We start from the raw sequence: 22878 nt of genomic DNA, 5'->3' as shown, positions 1-22878 counted from the left end.
GAAACCAGTAAACTGAAAAAGAAAAAAGAAACACTGATTCATATTTTGTAGTTATTTTCCCACAGTTATTGAGAAACATAAGTATTACAAAATTAAAATAGAAGGGATAAGCATTAAAATCCTATCTTGATAAGGGTATAAACTGCGAGTAAATGTTTAGTCATAGACTGGAAAAATCCATTAGTTATCCTTTAACAGTTTAATGGAAAACAAGAATTATAATTTGGGCTAAGTAGCTTAAAGTTTATCTGAAGTTTTCAAATTGTTCTGCAACATTTCAGCCATTTTCTCTTGGCCTCCATGAGACTTACCATAATACTGCCAGCTTTTTGTCCCCATCTGATGCCAAGGGGCTTGCAAAGTTCTTCAGTCTCATTGCATACCTTTGAAGAGAAAGGACAAGCACAAGTGTAATCTACATTACCCTTCAGAAAGTCTCCAAGTCATTAATATCCTCATCTTCTGAATGTTAGCCTCATATTTGCTCTGGGAGGAAGGACTGGCTACAAGGGCATGCAGGCAAAATCACACTTTCTTGAAAACATAAACAAATAAAAAGCAAGAATGCCAATGATGTAACTTACAGAAGTTAACTCTGGAGAAGTCAGCTAAATCTGAAGAAGACAGCTAAATCTGGAGCCCATGTTCTAGGACAGTGCTAGGTAACCTTTGATGGTCTGGTGTGTGTATAAACGCTGTTTCTAGGAATACCCTAGCTAAACACTATTGCTTTTTCAATGGGAGGTGGACACAAATGTCAATCTCTGTTGCATTTATGACTGATGAGGTAAATAATATGCAACTATGTCTGATATGAGCATGGGGAGACCACAATCACACAGTTAATAACATCCTTTCTAATGGCTCCATTTGGAATATTTTCCTATATAAAGTGGTTTTGTTTTTTTTCCAAAGGAAGGTCAATTTCACAGCATTTGATGGCCTAAGTGCCATTAATTTATGGTGTTGGTATAATTTGTCTCCATTCTCTTTGTCGCTTTCCACATTGGGGTGATCAAAGGTTGAGTAATTCCTAGTTTTCTTCTAGTTCAGCACATTTCATTCTGGGCATTTATATTTTTGAAAATCAATTCATTGCATAAAATAATTGTCTGAGCTTTAATGCAATTTCATGGGTATCTGTGATGGAATAAGTAACAGAACTCATTGTTGCAGAAGGAAGTTGAAAGTGTGCAGGCGGTCTGGAATAGTTCTCATTTATGAGAAGGTGGTGAAAAACTAGCAGGTACACTATGCTAGCACCATGAACTCCTCATTTTCAGCAGCCTCTCCAAAACAACAGCACCCCTAGGCTTGCCTCCCAAGACTCCATGCCCCCTCCGCATACTCTAGGCCCCTGCTCTCCCACTTATTGCTCCAGTTCTGATCAGTGAACATTTTTCAACAAGAGGCTCCCTCCTATTGTTGCAATATTAAGCAAAAAAATTGTATTATGTAATAAATCTGTCTTTGAGAGTTGTATCACTGAAATGTCAAGTTATCGTGATGTCCTATTTGTTTTCACAAATACATTTCCACTGCAGATTTCCAAGGCTCAGAGTAACTATAATTGAATGAAGAAAATGGGGCTCTCTCTGTGGCCAGCATACTGTTTAGGATAGAGTAATAAAAAATATCTTCAAAGTAATATTACACTACTCAAAACTATGTTCATATTACAGTCACCCTGTAATTACAACACTTTTAAACTGACTTGATAGTGGAACTTCAATTGCTTAAATGAATCAGAAGACCTAGTTGCTTTAGCATACATTATTCCTAACTGAAATTTCTCTAGAAATAATATATATACACACACACATACTACAGTAAATGTAAAAATATAACAGAGAGAGAGAGAGAGGAGAGAGGGAGGAGAGGAGATACATAAAGGAGTGCATGTAAAACTGGTGAAATCTGAATAAAAATGGTGAAATCTAAACAAAGTCTATGGATTATCAATGTCCATGTTCTGGTTGTGATACTGTATTATAGTTATGTAAGATATTACCATTTGGGGACACTGGGTGAGGGTACATAGGATTTTTCTGTATTATTTTTTACAACTGTATATGAGTCTTTAACTAACTCCAAATAAAGTTTAAAAATATTGACTTTAAAGTGAATGTCCATAAATTCTTCTCTGACTTTCATCAAGTTCTAATAAAATATACTTCTATGGGGAGTAAACTATCATACAACAAAAAACATAATGTGCTTAGAAAAAATAATATATCATTAAAAAATAAGAGAGAGTTTTCTAATGGAAATAAATATTACTCAAAGATTCACACTGAATTTTTCCCCAAACCGAAAAGTGATGTTTTGCTTTCATAAATTTAAGAGAGCATGCATTTTCCTAACAGGAAATTAATAAGAGAGAAAATTGTAGAGAAAAAACACCTGTAATTTACCCCATTAGAAATGTAAACTCATTTTCCTTCCAGGTTGGTCCACATGCAGAAACAGACCTTTCATGGTCAGAAATGTAATGTGCATATGAAGGTTGTTTTTCTTTAACATCATGTTATAAACATTTTCATGCAGCTCCATAGTCTCCATCATTTCTGCAATTCAATGGCTGCAAAGTATTTTGCTAAGTGTATTATGATGTAATTAATTACTCTTTAATTATTGATTTTTTGGTTTGCTTATAATTGTGTGCTATAAGTTATGCCAAACAAAACACCATAAAGATAACTTGTTCTTTTCCTACAATTATTTTCTTCAGAAGAGGAAATTTAAATTTTCAGAAATTTAGACAATGCTCAAAAGATATAATGCTCATTTTAATAGGTTCTCCTACACAATGCCAAATTGTCCTCAATTTACAATGATCAATGTCTACTCCCATCACCAGCATAACACAGGCCTAGTTCACCAATATTTTTGTGTGTGTGCTAACACCAGGTATTGACATTTTTCTTTTTCTTTTGGTTAACTTAAAAAGTACCTTTTTAAAATTTGAATTTTGGATAAATAAAAGACATGAATTTCTCCATGTTTGTTCATTGTTTTCCCTCACTTTTTGATGCTTATCATTTTTGTGAGAATTTTCATCTTGTGTTACTTTGACAATTACAGGCAGACTTGCATCGACACTAAATCAATTTCCTTATACCCTAAGAAGCCTGAAACACCAATCAGAAAGAATATATGTGCCCCCATGTTTGTAGCAGCACTATTTACAATAGCTAAGATCTTGAAACAGCCCAAATGTCCATCAGTAGACGAATGGTTAAAAAAGCTGTGGTACATATACTCAATGGAGTACTATGCAGCGGTAAGTAAGAAAGATCTCTTATCCTTTGAGACTACATGGAGGGACCTAGAAAGTAGTATCCTAAGTGAAACAAGCCAAGCAGAGAAAGACAAATATTACACGATCTCACTTATTTGTGGAATATAATGAACATCACATTCTGAGGAACAGGATAATCCCAGAGATGTGAAAGTGGGGTACAGACTGACAATCCCAGAAGAGGGGGTGGTGGGGGAGAGATAAACCACAGAACTTATATGCATGTATGCATGAACAATGGACATGAACAACAAAGCTGGGGACAGGGTGGGGAGGGAGGGGGAGGGGGGAATTAGTGTGGAGAAAAGGAGAAACATCTGTAACAAAAATTAATTAAAGAAGAAAAAAAGAAAATTTTAGTTCAAATAATATTCCAAATTTAGGTGTTGTTTAGTTTCTTTCCCAAAGGTATGTGTATCTCAAGCAAAGAAATAATTTGATATATTTTATTAAATGATTGTTAGGTACATATTTCAAGATTAATGAAAATCAAGATTTAAAGAACACAAGAATTCAACTGGAAGACACTAAGTTTTACATGCACTCCTTTATGTATCTCCTCTCCTCCCTCCCTCTCCTCTCTTTTCTCTTCTGTGTTCCATCCCCTTGCTCCCTCGCCCCACTGGACTTGGGCCTATGCTGGGGCAACTGAAACAACAACAACAACAACAAAAAAACCCACCTTGGATACACTTAAAAGATCTTCTGTATTGACACAATACCAGGATAATTTAGCCCAAAGCCCCAAACCATAGTTTGAAAGGCTAAGCAGCATCACATTTTTAACCTGTAACTCTTCAAACTCAAGCCAACAGTAGTTCAATCTACAAAAACCCTCTACAGGGGCTGTGCCTAAGCATGAGTGGTTCCTCCTCATAAACCTTGGTAAAAGAGGGGAAGGTTAAGCTACACCGGTATAAAATCTACTTATTGTTTACTGTGACTGTGGTTGTAAAAATGTGTTTTTGGTATAAGAAGAAATTATAAATACCCTTATAGATATCTTGTGCTATATTTACATATCTTACACTTGCATTATTATATTGTTCTTATTATTAATTAATACTATATTTCATATAAAAAATCAATTTCCTCTTAAAAGCTACAGAATGGCGGTGGTGGCTTTTACCATGCATGAAGTCAGAGGGAATACTTGACATGATTCTCAAAGCAGATAAAAGTCAAAGACTGCTGCCTGGTCTAGCAAGGCAAGGCAGGATCTTTCCTCATGATCTCCTTACTTTTGTGGCTTTAACTAAATCTCCTTAATCCATATGTGCATTTATTTTCTTTTAAATAGTTTAAATTCTTTAGATAGTTTGGAATGCTTTACTGTGGCAATATGCATGGTAAATTTGTTCAATATTTCTAAAGGTTTAGGTGCACATGTCCTCATGTTTGTAAGCATTTATGCAGATACAAGTAACATAGTAAAAACCTAAAAAACCGGCCTAGCATTAATGATTAATTAAGTCAGAGGTGACCAGAATATAAGGGCCTATCAGGTGAAGAACTTTTAATTCAATCAAAAGCAGTTACTTAGTCAATCCAGCAAATGATGGTGCTTATCCACTATTCAGAGGTGGATTAAATTATTTTCCAAGTATCTCAGGTTACTAGGAAACAGTAGAATGGATATCATTTCTTCTCTTTCTCCTTCTCCCAGGAATATTTTGATTACCCACACATTCTACTCTGCCAAGACCAACAAGCCAAACATTTTCATTTAAAATGTAAATGAAACCAATGATCTGTGCAGTTAATATACCCTCTCCTATTCTCATCTTCTCATCTTTACTCTGCCCTGCTACCAACTTGTCTGTTTCCATGAAATTCCAGATGCATGGAAAGTTTCTGTGGCCTTAATGCTGACTTTGTGTTGGAAGAGTGCTCTCTCCATTTTTAATAACCAACACAGAAAAATACTTACAAAACATGGTTTATAACAGAAATCCCAATAACACTACTTTTTTTGAATTATAAAATCGCACTTTGAAAAGACAAGTGTCAATGCCAAGCAATGAAATTATTATATTCCTACATACTATGTTTCCATTTTAGTTTTTTAAAATTGCAAATTATAATTATAACCTCTGAAGTGGATACTTTATAAAAGCAGTGTGCATCAATTATAAATTTTCCATGACATTAATAAAATGGCAAGAACTAATTATTATGATGTCTAAGAAGATGCCTTGGACAAATCACTACTATGTAAAAATAATATTAAAAAAATACCAGCTTTTAATTATGACTGAAATGAGTTTAGGAAGTTGGCAGAAAGGCCATTTACCTGAGGAGCTCCACAGTCTCAGAGTACATAGTATATGGAGACTTTGCTTCCAGAGGATCGCGCTCCATGGCATTGCCACATTCAGTGAAAGACAGGGCTGCATCGGCATAATTCACAGCTTTGCCAAATTTCTCGAACTAAAACAGAAAGAAGACTCATTAATATTATATTTTCTTCTCTCCTTCATATAAAAGAGGGGTTCTCAAACTGGCACAATTTTGCACCCCTCCCCCAGGGAACATTTGGCAATGTCTGTAGACATGTTTGGTTGTTGCCACTGGGGACAGGAATATATAATGGACAGAGGCAACTAATCATTCCACAGTACAGAGGGAAGCTTCCACAATGGAGAATTACCCAGCATAACAGTGCCATGGTTGAGAAACTCTGATGTAGAATGCATGAATTTGTACAGACAATAATGTAAGTAATTTAAGGTTCTATTGTCATCACATTGAGGCTGTTTGAGAAAAGAAAATTGCAGCTAAGGTATCATGTGTAGTAGTATTATTTATTGTTATCTTTTTGATAGACTAGAATCCAAATCACTGCCTTGAATAGTTTTTATTCATTAAATTGACTAGACTGGTCATTGTAGTATTTGATTTTTTTTAAGCCTCTTGGAAAACTAACACATACAGTCTTCACTTAGAACGCTTTGTGAACACATCAACCTCACCTCAATGAGCAAAGTAACAAATTGATGCTATTGTCATGAAAAATGTGAAACTATAGTGCGACTGTTGACAATAATCACATCACTTTCATTGTAATAATGGTCTGAAATAGGGTATCAAAAAGCCAAAAAATATAGCACTACTAAATATTTTAGTTTATTAAAATTTTATTGCAAATGATTTTAGCCTTGATAATGGTCATGAGTGTAGTGACTTAGTCATAATAATTTCTTATGTGTAATGAATGTTATATATGACACTTTTATAGTGAGTATTTTATAACAGTACTTAACATTTTCAATTTTTATAGCTAGATATAAGAATCCCATTAATGTAGAATTATATGTGAATCAATATAATGCAGATTTAGCTCTTTTAATTTTTTTGTATACCTTTTTTTCAAAATATTTTCTATGCAACTGTGCAGGCTTCAATTCTCAAAATGGCAGAGTAGCTGTCTCTAGCAAAGAATTAAGTACAACTATAAAATGATGAGTTACAGGTCTTACATAATCTCTCATTGTAAATTACTTCTTCTATAATAATTTTTTTCAGCTTTTATGTACTGCAGGGATTATGTGCTTTCCTTTCCATGAGATGTTGTAGAAAATATAATTTTCAATGAAATCCATAGTGATTTTCTGAAAACCTATGTATATGGAAACTATCTTCTCTTGCCTTACACGATAATCTCCTTAGGTCATCTGGCTCCAAAATAGCTCTCTCATTTGGAAATTAATCTTTACATCCTGATGTTTAAAAGTGTGATTTCATTTACAAATCAAGAGCTGGAAGGATCCATAAAAATATCCTATCCCCATCCCACCAACCTTTTCAAAAAGGAGAAACTGATGTCCAGAGAAATTTTATGACCAGCTAGTGGTCAGATTATATCCATTTCCTGGACCTCAATTTCTCCACCTATAAAATAAGAAACTTGAACTACAAGGGGCTTCCAACTCTAGAATAGACATAAGCTTAGCAAAGATATTATACTTTAAATGAATATTTCTCAAACTTTTAAATTATCACCACACGCTGATTGAGCTTTTATAGACATTTCACACATCACCATTGAAACGTTAATACCAGTGATATCCTGATGATCTCTTTATGTAGTGTGGCCCTTTGAAGGGTCAAACACCACTGAAATATCTGACTGTTTCACGCTACTCCAAATAACCATTTTTGCCAGCATGAGGGCAGAATCTCCCTAATTGAAAGTACATTGCCTAAATAGATTAGACTAAAGGTAGTTTTGGGAGAACACATAAACAGACCCTGGACGGCAGAAACTGATGCTTATTCTTAATCATATATATATATATGATTAAGATTATATCTATATCTATATCTATATCTCTATCTCTATCTCTATCTATCATCTATCTATCTATCTATCTATCTATCTATCTATCTATCTATCTATATACTACTGAGGCTCTAATTTTTCTGTTCTTGTAACATTTCACATATATAGTTTCACAGGTGTATCCCAGTCTTCATCAGCTTATGTACCAGCTTGTCAAATAAATAGTTATGTGCTCCCTTGTCCTACTTTTGACACAGAGCAAACTCCAGAGCCTTTTTTCGGAGCTTCAGAGTTGAGGACATTTAAAAAAAAACTTTGGTCTTCAAGCCAACAGCTAAGCCACCAAATCCCTCACCACATATACAATGGTCACAGGCACAGTTTTCCCAGCATCTCTAGTGGAGCTGGCACCCAGCCTGCCTTGTTGTTTTTGTCTGCAGAAATAGAGAAAAAGTATCACCAAGGGATGGTTAACATCACAGAAATGTTAGCTGCAGACAATAGCAGAGCTACTTGGGCCACAGTGAAAAAATTACAAAAAGTAGGGAAGCAGCAGATGCATGTGCCATGGGTAGTTGATGTTGGTCATGTACAAATCATAGTGCAGAGACTGTCATGGTACTCCATTACAGCCATCCTAGTGTCAAACTCTATGAGACAGCTAAATTCTGGCTGGCATAATGCAGTGATATAGGATGATATTATTTTTTAACACAATAGGCTTGAACTGATGTCTCTACTTATGCTGGGGTTCAGTCAAAGGTGAGGAGGCTGACATTAGGGCTTTCTCTAGGATAGTGGTTCTCTCAGTCTTGGCTGAACCTGGGAGTCATCTGGGAAGTTTTAATACCCATGCCCAGTTCCCAGTCTCATAAACTCTGATTCCATTTGTCCAGGGTATGGCCTGGGCATCAGGGTTATTTTAAAGCTGTCCAAGTGATTATAATACATGGTTGAGGCCTCCAGTTAGGAGGATCAATCAAGTCAAACAACTCAACGTGCTGAGCTCATTACTGATCTAGGTGACCAAAACTTTAGAGGCAGTGGGGCCCAGTTTCCTAGGAAATCTAGATGACAGAACTTTCTCTCTTTGTGCAGGGTACTAGCCTGGTTATGGGCATTGCCTTGGAAACATGTAATCTAATGCAACAAAGAGCTAATGTTTTTCTATATATGTATCTGAGTTTTGCAAAGCCCATTTTTGAGGTCACTTTATTAGCTCTCAATAACCCTCTCCCTGCCCACACAGGTTTCTGGTTTCCCAGACCCAAAGAAAGACCCTACCTTCTCCAGAGCAAATTCAAAACTCAGTTCAAACCCATTTGAAAGACAATGATCTCATTTATTTGTTGGATATAATGAACATAACAGTCTGAGGAATAGGGTAGACCCAGAAACATGGAAGTAGGGTACAGACTGACAACCTTCAGAAGAGGGGGTGGTGGGGGGAGGGAAGAGATAAACCACAGAACTTTTATGCATGTATGCATAACCAATGGACACGGACAACAAAGCTGGGGACAGGGTGGAGGGTGATGGGGAGGAGGGTGTCAATGGGGAAAAAAGGAGAAACATCTGTAACAAAAATAAGATAAATTTTAAAAAAGAAAGACAACAATAATAGTATATGCCATTTAGCATGTGAAATTGGGGCAAGGGGAAGAATAGCAAAAAAAAAAAAAAACAACAAATATATGAATGGCAGGATAAAACATGCAAAGAACTTTGGGAATTACAGTGCTAAGGAATTAACCAGCTCTAATCTCCCTATGTCAGAGCAGCAATGATAAAGTTTGAATTGTTTGTAAAGTGCCTTCTTTGTTTTCCTTCAAAGCATAATACCTTAATTGGAACAAAGCAATGAGAGGAAGCAAACCTACTAGTGCATCAGCTTTGTGCTTCAGCTTCTTAGCTTCTTGCATGTAATAACCAGCATTGTGAACCCTAAACAAACAAAATGACCTCTTTCAGAAACAAATGGTTCATCTTTTCATTAAAAACTGAGTATTCAAATGTATCTTTTGCTATAAATCCATTCCTATACAATGCCTTGAGAAGGGCAGATGAATGCTATCATTCATATAATAACTAACCTTGAAATAACTCTGTAAATAAAATCTGAATTGCATAATGACCCATTAGGATAAATAACTACATTCTCCAACCCCAACCATGCCAGTTATCCAAAGAGATTCAACAAAACCTAGCTGTAAACCTCTTTGTTGGCACACGGTTCTATCTGAGGACTGGATAAGAAAGGAGGACAAAGAAACTTAGAATTAAGCAAAAACCCATAGAAACAGTAACAGAGACCACAATTAAAATGGGCCAAATACATTTCTTGGTGAGGATAGGAGTATGCAAAAAGGAGGGATATACTTTTACAGCTACAGGAACTGCTACTGAGGTCGTATTTTGGGTGATACATTACATGGCACTAGAAAAGTAATAATGCCCCCACCCCACCATTCACTACTCCCAAACTGGGTCCATGATAATCTGGGGACAACATACGAGTCATCAAAAGTAAGCTTGGGTCTCCGGACACTGGTGGTGCTGGTGGACAGAAGCGGCAGGGCTGCCCAGGACATCATCTCCAGGTGACTGCTACCCATCAGACGAGTAGTGATGATAGAGGTGGTGGTGGAAATGGTAGTGGTAGTGCTTTTGGTAGTAACTATGGCAGTAGCAGTGGCAGTGGCCATGACAGGGGTGGTGACAAATGCAGTAGCAATAGCAGTGTTGGCAGTGGCAATAGCAGTGTTGATGACAGTAACGGTGGCAGAGGTTGCCTTTTTTGGAGTGTCTCCCTCCTGGGAAAAAGGAGGACAAATAACTTCCATTAGATCTAGCTTTTTAGAACATCTTTTCATAAATTATTTGAATGCCAAGCACACTAAGAAACAAAACAAGGGAAAAGTAAATGAACACAGATTAAGGATTAATAAGTGACCCTGGTTTATTTTATGAATTCTGTGAATTACCAGATTTTGTTTTATGATGATACCAGTAACAAAGCTGGTTAGGTGCTGGGATTGTATAACCCCATCATTTCATGAATACAGTCATTGGCAAATGTCTAAATCTGGTAGGGGGTGTGAGGGGAAAGAGGAGGAATGGGAAAGGGAGGGAGAGAGAGGGAGAGGGTGACAAAGAGATGGCCTTGATGTTTATATTTTTGATAAGTGAACCAGCCCAGAAACTTTCACTAAGTTAAGTACTCAGATCACTCTGCAAAATACAAGATCCAGTGCAGTAAAATACCAGCAAACCATACATTGTATTGACATCACCCTGGGATCAAGGCTGAAGCAGCCTTTTCATTCCCATGAGGAGCTTGACTGATTTCCAGCTGAGTGAATGCCACATGAATGCCTCCTCATTTTGAAGTCTTGGGATGGTGAAAGCTCATTTTGATGAGGTCAAAAAATCAAATGGGTAAAAGACTTCTGAGATTCATTCTGAGTTGTTATTGCCATAGAAATAATGGGATCCAGATGAAGAAGGTAGGTGATAAGATTTGTAATTAGGTGATATCATGTGTCCCAAGACTACCTGGTATATTTGTTCACATGGCAGACTCTAATTTCCACCTGACAACTATGGGGCAGTTCTGATTGTTCTATATCTGACCATACTTGCCATGATACCTCTTCCTCTTTCTGTTTTTCTGAATTAGTATCTACTTTAGCATGGTATCCATCAAGGTTCATTTCTCAGCTCTCTTCTCTCTTGGCCTTGACAGAATTTGACAATCTTGTATGCATTGTCACTTATTTGATAATAATCAGGTAACTCTCAAATGAAAACTTCAATTTTACACTCTCTCCAAAACTCCAGACCTACAGTGACAACCTCTGGATAGTTCCACCCAGATGGCCCATTAGCACCTCAAATTTCTCTGAAACCAAATTGATAACCAAACCAGTTCTTTCTTTGTGTTAATGACCTGATGCTCTCCCCTGTCACCAAGGATGGATTTGTCCATGTCAGTAAGGGTATTATAACCATCCTTGGGCCAGGAGCATTGGAACTTGTGTAGTCCCCACCTTGCCTTTCACCTGCTTTACTCAGCTTTATATATTGAAATTCTGTAAATGAATTCATTTAAAAAAATAATAATGTTTTTAAAACTCTTTTTGAAAACCACAGCTCTATTTGTTCCTTAATATCTTCCTCTCCATTACCTTTATCCAAAAAATTACACATTGTTATTCACTGTATCTCCCTAACATCTCTCAAATCTGTCCCTTTTTATTCTGAAGACTCAAAATGCAGGCCCTTGTGCCTTCTGACTGAGACTATCAAACAGCCTCCTGGCTGATTCTCAAACTCTAAGATAGCTTTTCCAATCCATCCTCCATCAGCTGCCTGCAAGTCCAACCTTCTTAAACAAAGCTCCACACATTTCCCTAACTTGTGCCCAAATACAAACTCAGGCTAGTTCCTTTGCTGGCCTATAAGGGCCTCCCTGATCATCTCCCACAACTCCCTCCCATGAACCATCCACTAAACTAAACACATCCTGCTTGCTTTACTTTCTTTCTTTGCTTCATGATAACTCTTGGGTTTGAACAAAAGCCTTTCTTTTATTAATTTTTCTTTTTCACCTCCTGATAATTCATTCCATATTTTATTTTCTAAATTATACATAACATCAAATTTATCATCTTAACAATTTTTAGGTGTACAATTCAGTAGTGATAGATCCATTCACATTGTTGTCTAAACAATCTATAGGACTCTTTCATCTTGAAAAAATGAAATTCTGTCTCCATTAAACAACATTTTCTCATTCCCCCCTCTCCACGGCCCCTGGCAACTATCCTTCCACTTTCTGTCTTTGCAAATTTGATTACTCTAATTACCACCTATAGAGTCAAGTCAGGATGGTGGCAGGCAGGACCAGAGGGAGGGTGAGTGCATGAGAGAGTGAGCTAGTGTGTGAGAGAGTGTGAGTGGATGTGATGGTGGACGACTAAACTCATGCAGTGCAGAGACTCGAAGCATAAGTTTCCTGCGTTGTGGATGGGAGCAGCCAGCTACTGCAGTAAGCAGCTCTCCAGGGCACTTCAGCCTGCACTGTGGGGAGGTCCCCCCCATTTTGGAAGATCCCTGGGAGGAGGCAGTGAGAGCAGCTGGGGCCCAGCAACCTGAGCCCACTAGTGCACCTGGCACAATTGGACTAGTGGACACCCCGTGTCAACACAGACCAGTGCACAGTAGTGGAGTTGCCAAAGTGCCAGTTGTGGAAGCCACAGACAGCCGGGAGCCCAGCACCATTCCCCACAGTAGCAGCCCAATCAGAGTCAAGATTCACACCCAGCAACAGAGGCTGGGGAGCAGACATCCATCCCCAGGCAACAGAAGCACAAACCAGCAGCTGAGACCCATCCCCAAAAGCTTCAGCAAAGGCTGAGCAGGAGTTGAACCGCACGGGGCAGCAGCACTCCCCAGCCACCAACAGTAGGACCTGGGGCTCCACAGAAGCCTGTGTGATCCAGCAGCCCACAAGATAGGCTTAGAGCTGGGTCTCCAAAGGGACTGAGCAATCCAGCTGCCCATGGGACCTATGGGGTACGGGGCACCAGAGAGGTCTATGTGACCAGATACCCACAAGACAGGTGTGGAGTTGTGACTCTAAAGGGACTGTGTGATACAGCTGTCCATGGTATAGGCAGGGAGTGTGGCTCCAACAGTGCCTGAGCTATGCAGCTACATGTGGCACCAGCGACCAGCTGGGAACACAGGTCCAGAGGGGCCCATGTGATCCAGCAGCAGCACCTACCAGGACTCACCAATACCAGCCCCCAGGAGTCAATCCTCCAGGATCCACAGCAGGCAAGAGGTGACACGCAACAAAACAGTCTGGTAGGCACAGTAGCCTTTTTTGATATACAGTGAGCTGCGTACACATCCAAACATCTCTCAGCGGGTCTAGAACTACCAGACAGCTAAAATAGGCAGACAAAGAAACAACACCCAAAGGAAGAAAAAGAGGAATCACCAGAAAAGGAACTGGAAGGAACAGGAAATGGAAGACAGCAACTTGTCAGATAAAGAATTCAAAGCAATGATTTTAAGGGTGCTCAAACAATTTGGTGAGAACTACAAGCAACTTAATAAGAATTATAAAGAGCTTACTGGAAACTATTTCAGCTTAATAAAGAGGTAGAAGCTGTGCATACAAATCAAGAGGAAATGAAGAATGACATAGATGTTATGAAAAATACCTTAGAAGGGTTTAATAGTAGATTAGAAGAAGCTGAAGACTGAATCAGTGACTTAGAAGACAAGGTAGAGAAAAACACTCAAATAGAGCATAAAATGGAAAAAAAATAAATTAAAAGCAGGAGGAAAGTTTAAGGGAGCTGTGGGACAATACAAATGTAACAAAATTCGCATTATCGAGATACAGGAAGGAGAAAAATAAGAGAAAGGAATGGAGAACCTGTTTGAAGAAATAATGACAGAAAACTTCCCTAAACTGGTGAAGGAAAAATTCACACAAGTCCAGGAAAAATAGAGAATTTCAAGCAAGATGAACCCCAAAAGACCCACAGGTAGACACATCATAATAAAAATGGCAAACATTAAAGGCAAAGAAAGAATCTGAAAGGAAGCAAGAGAGAGACAGAAAGTTACCTACAAGGGAGCTCCCATTAGACTGTCAGCTGATTTCTCAATAGAAACGATGCAGGCCAGAAGGGCGTGGCATGAAGTGTACAAAGTAATGCAAGGCAAGGGTCTGAATCCAAGACTACTCTATCCAGCAAGGCTATCATTCAAATTTGAAGAAGAAATGCTTACATTTACAGATATCCCTTTGAAAGTAGCACAGAATTTGCCTTCACTCTTCTTAGATTTGGCAGAGGTGATTTGTCCAATCACAGGAATAGTTTTTTCTTGACTGAAGGGACCATTATTGCCAGTGATGTTTCTGTGGTGTGGAGGATCTTCTGGCAGTGGGGATAGTGAAGGAGGAAACAGCTTTCCTTCTTTTCTTCTATTTGTTCTCCTGGATGAATTATTTCTGTGTAAACAAAGAGTGTAAGGTGTCATAAAATTTTATCTGTTTTTTTTTTTTTTTTCTTAATTTTCCTATGATGCTGCTACTTTCAGCTGAAGTAATATTTCAGTTAATAGTCCTTTACCTGTGGTGAAGAGTATATATAAAAACATATATAGACAAAGATGTCTATAGAGAGATGTCCCTCTCTACAGATACAGCTATAGATAAATGCAATGATATGTATTCAAGAATAAACATGTCTTTGAACCAAAACTCTATAATAAATGTGTGTCTAATCTGTGTGCTCCAGTGTGATATTTGTAACCTTTCAAGATTACTACTAATTCAATTTTTTAATGGAAAATCCAATGTACACTTTAATCTTCATTTTTTAGGATAGTTTCTACTTATTTGGCCTTAGGACATAACTGCAAAATTACACAATAAATGGTACAATAAACAGTTCGAAGGATATTTTGTTAAGAAATATTACACTACCCTGACCGGTTTGGCTCAGTGGTTAGAGCATCGGCCTGTGGTCCCGAGAGACCCGGATTCGGTTCCCACTAAGGGCATGTACCTCAGTTGCAGTTTGCCCCTGGCCCTGGTTGGTCGTGTGGGTGGCAGCCACTTGATATGTCCCTTTCACATCGATGTCTCTCTCTCTCTCTCTCTCTCTCTCTCTCTCATCATCTCTCTTCCTCTCTCTCTCTCTCATCTCTCTTCCTCTCTCTCTCTCTCACTCCATCTGAACAAAAAATGTCCTTGGGTGAGGATAAAAAAAAAAAAAAAGAAAAGAAAAGCTATGCTTATACATTACTTATAAATGAATAATGCACTAAATATTTTGTTACATTTTTGTATTATCAAAGACTTTATTTCTTAACTTTGTATTTATTTTTGACACTATTTAGATGTCCCCATCCTCCCCCTTTGCCCACCTCCACCCAGCCCTACCTCCCTTCCTTCTGGCTATCACCACATTGATGTCTTTCTCTGTAGGTTATGCATATATATTCTTTGCACTAAATCCTTCAGTGACACATTTCAAATTGCATGTAAAAAATGTTCTGAAACAACACTAAGGCATAATAAGCCCCTCACCTTAAGTTGTTATGTTGAATCACTGATGTACTCCACTTTACCAAACTCAATTTGGAAAATGTTTTGTCATAGTGCCACATGACAACTGTAGTCCTAGAACTACTCCTATGTGTTCAAACTGATTTATCTGCCTATTAAATGGACATCATCAAAAAGACAGAGACTTCAAATGAAAAAGAACAACTAAAACCTTAATGTATTTGCTTAACATGGTAATCGGGTTATGGATTTTCATTTTAGTCACTGTCTTAGACTAATCAATATAGACTACTTGAATTTTAATCTTTTCTTAGATAACTAATATTACACTGTACAGCCATTTGCTTTTCATGATTATTGACTATAATTTTCAATAGCAAATTAAGTCAACAAGGATTTACATCTTCCTCTTGGTCAATTTTAGTCAGTGTCTAGAAATATAGATTTACAAAATCTCAAAGCAACAAATAGAAGATGAACCAGCATTCAAGTGGTTTGATTTTCTAAAATTGTAGAAGTCAATATAGTCTCCTTGTTCCACTTCCTCTGTGTTGCCCAAAATTGCCAATTGTAACAATAGGTGTCATCTTATTCATCTTTTGTTTTTAATGTGGCTCTATGTCAATTCTTATTATGTGGCAAAAATTTTAAAAACTTAACTGTGGCCCTGGCCGGTTTGGCTCAGAGGTTAGAGTGTAGACCTGCGGTCCTGAGAGACCCGGGTTCGGTTCCCGCTAAGGGCGCGTACCTCGGTTGCAGTTTGTCCCCGGCCCTGGTTCGGTCGTGCGGTGGCAACCACTCGATGTGTTCCTTTCACGTCGATGTTTCTCTCTCTCTCTCTCTGTTCTTCTCTCTCCCTCCCACTCTACCTGAACAAAAAAATGAGAAAATGTCCTCGGGTGAGGATAAAAAATAAAAAAAATAAAAATAAAAACTTAACTGTGTCTGCTATTACCTTAATTGATTAAAATTAATGAAAATATTTGCCAATGGATTTTTTTTAATTGCATTGATGTATAGAACACTTTTAAGTAAGGTGTTATGCCTAATTAAAATAATGGTGACCATAAAGATTAAGATTCATGTTCATGAGGAAGATCTACAAACATCAGCCTATACTAAATACAATCATTATAGAGGAATCAGACTTTTGGAAATTTACATAGAAAGATGTTAAGTATTGGCATCTGTAAAGATGTGAAGTATTGGCATCTGTTAAGATGTTAAGCGTTGGCATCTGTTAAGATGTTAAGCTATGGCATCTATAGGGGGTGAATTGTTCATTAGCCATTGGCTACTACAGTCATGCTAGGCCTTCAAATATGCGATTGTACACAGTATCTTACATATAGTTCAGTACATTCTATGCTGTGGGAACCAGTCACTTGGTACCCTTTCCATCTGTTTGGTAGTGATCTAGAATCATTGGGACTTAAATAACTTCACTGGTAAAAAATACCTAGGGAACATTTTTAGAGACAAATCTGTCACCATTACACCTTCTTACTATAAAAATAGTTTTTGCTACTTTCTTCACCTTTTATAGTAGGTGAGAGGAGGACAGCAGATAAAAGAAGTATATCCCTACCCCCATTCAATGCTTCATAGACCTTGCTGATGGTTCAGGCTCCAAAGAAGCAGGGAGAAATTCAGCAGGGCCCTTCTGTTGAATGAAATGAAACTTCAGCTGTCATAGTCTGGTGTGGTATTCTTTGCTAGGTTTAGAATATTCATTTAAAAAGTGAATGTTGTCAGATAAAATTTTCCAAGATTTAGTTTTAAGGATCAACAAAGTGCACAGACAAAGCATGCGGAAAGGTATCCAGGAGAAGACCTCTGAGAGTCCGGTCCATGCTTCATTCTCTATCTGTGATTTTTTTCACAGACATCAATTTTTTGGATGAACATAACAACCTGACTTAGGCCATCCTGAATAAAAATACTACTAAGTAAACACTGTTTTCCTACTTATGACCAAAGCAGAAATACCATAATGATCCTGGGTTACAAACACCATTTAATGAGAACATATTAAAATTATTGGACATTCAATTAATATATGATCATCTCTCTTCCATGAAATGGAAATAGTGACAGGTCATTAGGTCGCTTAAGGAGACTAGCAATGGGGATTGATGTTATGATGATTCCCCACTGTCCCCTGCCTTTTCCTTTTGCCTTCATATGCCTTGAAATGGTTAAAGCCCAGGAACTGCCATTGTAGTCCTTCCTCCCTCCTTAGAAAGGAGGAGGGCCCTAGGATGACCATGTTTGACCACTGGAGAAGAAGCATGTTTCCCCATATGCCTGGCCAAACTGGGGTGAAGAGGATTGGCTTTTTCAACTGTAAGAGTTTCTAGTTCTGAGAACTCAAAGTATGTGAAGAGATGCTTCAGATCAAAGTTATACCACAGAATACGGGTGTATTCACAAAGAGCTTCTGATCCTCAGGTAAGGAGGGGCAGCCCAGGACCCAAATCATCTTATTATATTGAGTGAATCTAACACTAATTGTTCTTTTCCCACCTTTTATTTCAAAACAAGGATCCAAACAAACATAACCCAAGAATTTATTTCTGACATTTTATTTGTGGCAGATTGAGGCCATATCACTGATGTTAATAATCTGTGAAATTGGAGAAGATGGCGGCTGGCAGGACCAGAAGGAGGGTGTGTGTGTGAGAGAGTGAGCGAGTGTGTGAGAGAGTGTGAGTGGATGTGAAGGTGGATGACCAAACTTGTGCAGTGCAGAGACGCGAAGCAGAAGGTTCCTGTGCTGTGGATAGAGCAGCAGGCTAGAGCAGTAAACGGCTCTTCAGGGTGCTTCTCCCTGCCCTGTGGGGAGGTCCCACCATTTTGGAAGATCTTGGGTCTACCCTGGAAGGAGGCAGTGGGAGCAGGTAGGGCCCAGCAACCTGAGCCCACCAGCACACGTGGCACCATGGGACCAGTGGACACTCTGTGTCAACACAGACCAGTGCAGAGTAGTGTAACTCCCAAGGTTCCAGTTGTGGAAACTGCAGACAACCTGGAGCCTAGCACCATCCCCCATATTATCAGCCCAATCAGAGTAGAGATATACCCCAGCAACAAAGGCTGGGGAACAGACATCCAACCCCAGGCAACAGAAGCACAGACCAGCAGCTGAGACCCATTCCCAAAAACTACATCAAAAGCTGAGCAGGAGTTGAGCCCCATGGGGCAGCAGCACTCTCCAGCTGCTGGCAGCTGGACCTAGGGCTCCACAGAGGCCTGGGCAGTCCAGTAGCCCACACGAGCAGTAGAAAGACTGAGCCTGAGAGACACGAGTGCAAACCAGCTGCCCGCTCTCTGGACTTGCAAGGTGTGGGGGCACCAGAGAGGCCTGTGCGAACCAGCAGGAACTATGTGATCCAGTTATTCATGGGACCTGCTGGGTGCTGAAGCACCAGAGAGGTCTGCATGACCCAGCAGGGACTGTGCCATCCAGGTACCCACAGGACCTGGGGGGGCTGAAGCAACAGAGAGGCCTGTGTGACCCAGCAATGCATAATATAAGCATAGAGCCCAGTCCCCAAAGGGACTGTGCAATCCAGTTACCTATGGGACCTGCAGGGTGCGGAAGCAGCAGAGAGGACTCTGCGACCCAGCTGCTGACAAGATAGGCTTAGTGGATGTGAAAACGGAGGCGGAGTGAATAGAAGCTACACAGACGATCTCCCAGAACCAAATAAGAATTACAAATAAAATGAAGACACATCCTAAGAAAAAAGCAACAGAAAAGCAGCAAGACAGGACCATATCACCAGGAACATTGGTAGCATCTGCAGAGGTGCGAGAGGGTGGAGAGCTGAAAGTCCATGGACAGCAGCAGACTTATCTGTGAGTAGTGCCCTTGAAGAATAAAGACCAAGACCACTCCACAGCGCAGAGAGCCTGGCCAGAGCACTAAAATAGCCACAGTCACTAACCAAGGGGCTAAAGTAGAGGGAGAACAGACTGGGCTGGAAGTCTGTGAGGAAAACCAGGATGTGGAGGGCACTCAGAGTTTTTGCTGAGTCATGGCCAAAAAGGACGGTAGCCAGTGTGCTCCATCCCAGAGCTGTGATGAAAAGCAGCAGCAACGACCCCTTGGAGAATCAGCCTTACCCAGGTCAGGGAAAAAAAAAAAAAAAGGCAAATTGAGGCTCAATAACAATCAGCATCTATCCCACCCTCTGGAAATCCTCTTATGCAGAACACCAGGGCTACATTCCAAGGCACTGAGTAACTGAGACTACTAGCCACAAGGAAAAAGGTAGAGGATAATTGAACCTTTCCTGGGCTTGCAAATCTACCCAGGAAAGTAAGACTTGACAGTGGTGTTTAATGTGGGCCCACCCAGACTCATCCAAACCCAGTAGAGGGAGCCACAAACAACAGAACACCAACACCCACAGGGAAAAATTGGCAGGCTCCAAAGTCCACTGAGATAGCCAAAATGGTGAAACAAGGAAACAAATCCCAAATAAAAGAACAAGAGAACTCTATAGAAGATGAGATAAATAAAATACAGCTAAGCAAATTATCGGAGGTAGAGTTCAGAGCCTTGATCTTGAGAAAGCTCAACAGCATCAGTAAGGACATCAGCACCATGAGTAAAGATATAGAAACACTGAAAATCAACCAACTGAAAATGAAGAATGAGAAAGCAGAAATTAAGAACACATTGGGCCCTGGCCGGTTTGGCTCAGCGGTTAGAGCGTCGGCCTGCGGTCCGGAGAGACCCGGGTTTGGTTCCCGCTAAGGGCGCGTACCTCGGTTGCAGTTTGTCCCCGGCCCTGGTCGGTCGTGCGGGTGGCAGCCACTCGATGTGCCCTTTTCACGTCGATGTTTCTCTCTCTCTCTCTGTTCCTCTCTCTCCCTCCCACTCTACCTGAACAAAAAATGGAAAAATGTCCTTGGGTGAGGAAAAAAAAAAAAAAAAAGAACACATTGGAAGGACTAACCAGCAGAGTTGAGGAAGCTGAGGACCAGATCAGTAAATTAGAAAACAGGGTAGAAAAATCAACCAATCAGAAAACCAAAAGGAACGAACAATTAAAAAACAGGAAAACAGCATAAGACAACTATGGGGCCACTGGAAACGTAATAACATTCGCATCATCGGAGTCTCTGAAGAGGAAGAAAATGGGCAATGGTTAGAGAATATATTTGAAGAAATAGTGACAGAAAACTTTCCTAACTTGGTGAAGGAAGAAGGCATTCAAGTTCAAGAGGCACAGAAAGACCCAAGTAAGAAGAACCCACATAGGCCCACACCAAGACGCATAGTAATTAAATTGCAAATATTAAAAACAAAGAGAGAATCCTAAAAGCAGCAAGAGATAAGCAACAGGTTACGTACAAAGGAAACTACATAAGGCGCTCAGCTGACTCCTCAGCAGAAACACTACAGGCCAGAAGGGAGTGGCATGAATTAATCAAGGTCATGAAAAACAAGGATCTGAATCCAAGACTACTCTATCCAGCAAGGCTATCACTCAAAATACAAGGTCAAATAAAGAGCTTTACAAACAAAAAAGGCTAAGGGAATATATTAACACCAAACCAGCACTGCAAGATATGCTAAAAGGACTGCTGTAATTAGTGGAAGAAATAGGAAGAAAAATATAACCACCCTAAACAAAAATGGCAATAAATAAGTACATATCAATTATCACCTGAAATGTGAATGGTTTGAATGCTCTGAATAAAAGATACAGAATAGCCGACTGGATAAGAAAGCATGAGCCCTGGCCAGTGTGGCTCAGGGATTACAGCATCGGCTTGTGGTCCAGAGAGACCTGGGTTCAGTTCCCGCTAAGGTCATGTACCTTGGTTGCAGTTTGTCTCCGGCCCTGGTTGGGTTGTGCATGTTATAACCACTCGATGTATTCCTTTCCCATCGATGTTTCTCTCTCTCTCTCTCTCTCTCTCTCTTCCTCTCTCTCCATCCCACTCTATCTGAAGAGAAAAATAGAAAAATGTCCTCGGGTGAGGGTTAAAAAAAAATGGAAAGAAAGAAAGCATGACTCAAAAATATGTTTCTTTAAAAGAGACCCACCTCACAACAAAAGTCTCACATAGATTGAAAGTGGAGGGATGGAAAATAATCTTTCAAGCAAACAGAAAGCAAAAAAAAAAAAAAAAAAGATGGGGTAGCAATACTCATATCTGATAAAGTAGATTTCAAAATGAAGGCCATAACTAGAGACAAAGAAGGCCACTACATAATATTGAAAGGATCTATCTCATAGGAAGATATAACCTTGGTAAACATATGTACCCAATACAGGAGCACCAACATATATTAAAAATCTTCTGGCAGACTTCAAGGGAGAAATTAACAGCAATACAATCGTAGCAGGGCACTTCAACACCCCATTGACATCATTGGATAGATCTTCTAGACAAAAAATTAACAAGAAAACACAGACTGTAAATGAAGCGCTAGATCAAATGGATTTAATAGATATCTACAAAAAATTACACAAAAAAACTGCAGAATTCAAATTTTTCTCAAGTGCACATGGGATATTCTCAAAGATAAACCACATGTTAGGGCACAAACTAAGTCTCTACAAGTTCAAGGAGACTGAAATCATATGAAGCATCTTCTCAGATCACAAAGAATAAAACTATAAATCAATTGCAACAAGAAGATACAAAGACATTTGAAAACTTGGCAGCTAAATAGCATGTTATTGAACAATAAATGGGTTACCATGGATATCAAGGAAGAAATTAAAAACTTCTGGGAAACCAATGAAAATGAACACAAAACAACACAAAATATATGGGATGCAGAAAATGCAGTTCTGAGAGGAAAGTTCATAGCACTGCAGGCCTACCTCAAGAAGCAAGAAAAATTTCTAAGAGACTACCTAACCTCACAACTTAAAGAATTATAAAGCAAACAAAAAGAAAACCCCAGAGCAAGTAGAAGGAAGGAAACAGTAAAGATCAGAGCAGATATAAATGACATGGAGACACAGAAAACAATTCAAAGGATCGATGAAACAAAGAGCTGGTTCTTTGAAAAGATAAACAAGATTGATGGACCCTTAACTAGACTTACCAGGAAACAAAGAGAGGGAACCCAAATACACAAATCAGAAATGAAAGAGGAGAAATAATAAATGACACCAAAAAATACAAAAGATCGTTAGCAACTACTATGAAGAATTATACGGCAACAAA

The 22878-nt window shown here is 39.1% G+C and overlaps 1 protein-coding gene across 1 annotated transcript in view; it reads right to left on the bottom strand.

The window, feature by feature from the left end:
* The window catches only part of AFF2 (AF4/FMR2 family member 2), a 575765-nt gene that overhangs the window by 23425 nt on the left and 529462 nt on the right, over positions 1–22878 (bottom strand). The window contains exons 13-17 of the mRNA XM_036270092.1: positions 14394–14616; positions 10098–10396; positions 9464–9527; positions 5595–5731; positions 312–383 (exon numbers count right to left, since the gene is read on the bottom strand). Coding sequence (XP_036125985.1) covers positions 312–383; positions 5595–5731; positions 9464–9527; positions 10098–10396; positions 14394–14616 — 795 coding nt within the window. The remainder of the gene's footprint in view (positions 1–311; positions 384–5594; positions 5732–9463; positions 9528–10097; positions 10397–14393; positions 14617–22878) is intronic.

Source organism: Molossus molossus, unplaced genomic scaffold, assembly GCF_014108415.1.
Source record: "Molossus molossus isolate mMolMol1 unplaced genomic scaffold, mMolMol1.p scaffold_m16_p_2, whole genome shotgun sequence".
Taxonomy (NCBI): domain Eukaryota; kingdom Metazoa; phylum Chordata; class Mammalia; order Chiroptera; family Molossidae; genus Molossus; species Molossus molossus.
This window is presented reverse-complemented; position numbering and strand designations above follow the sequence as displayed.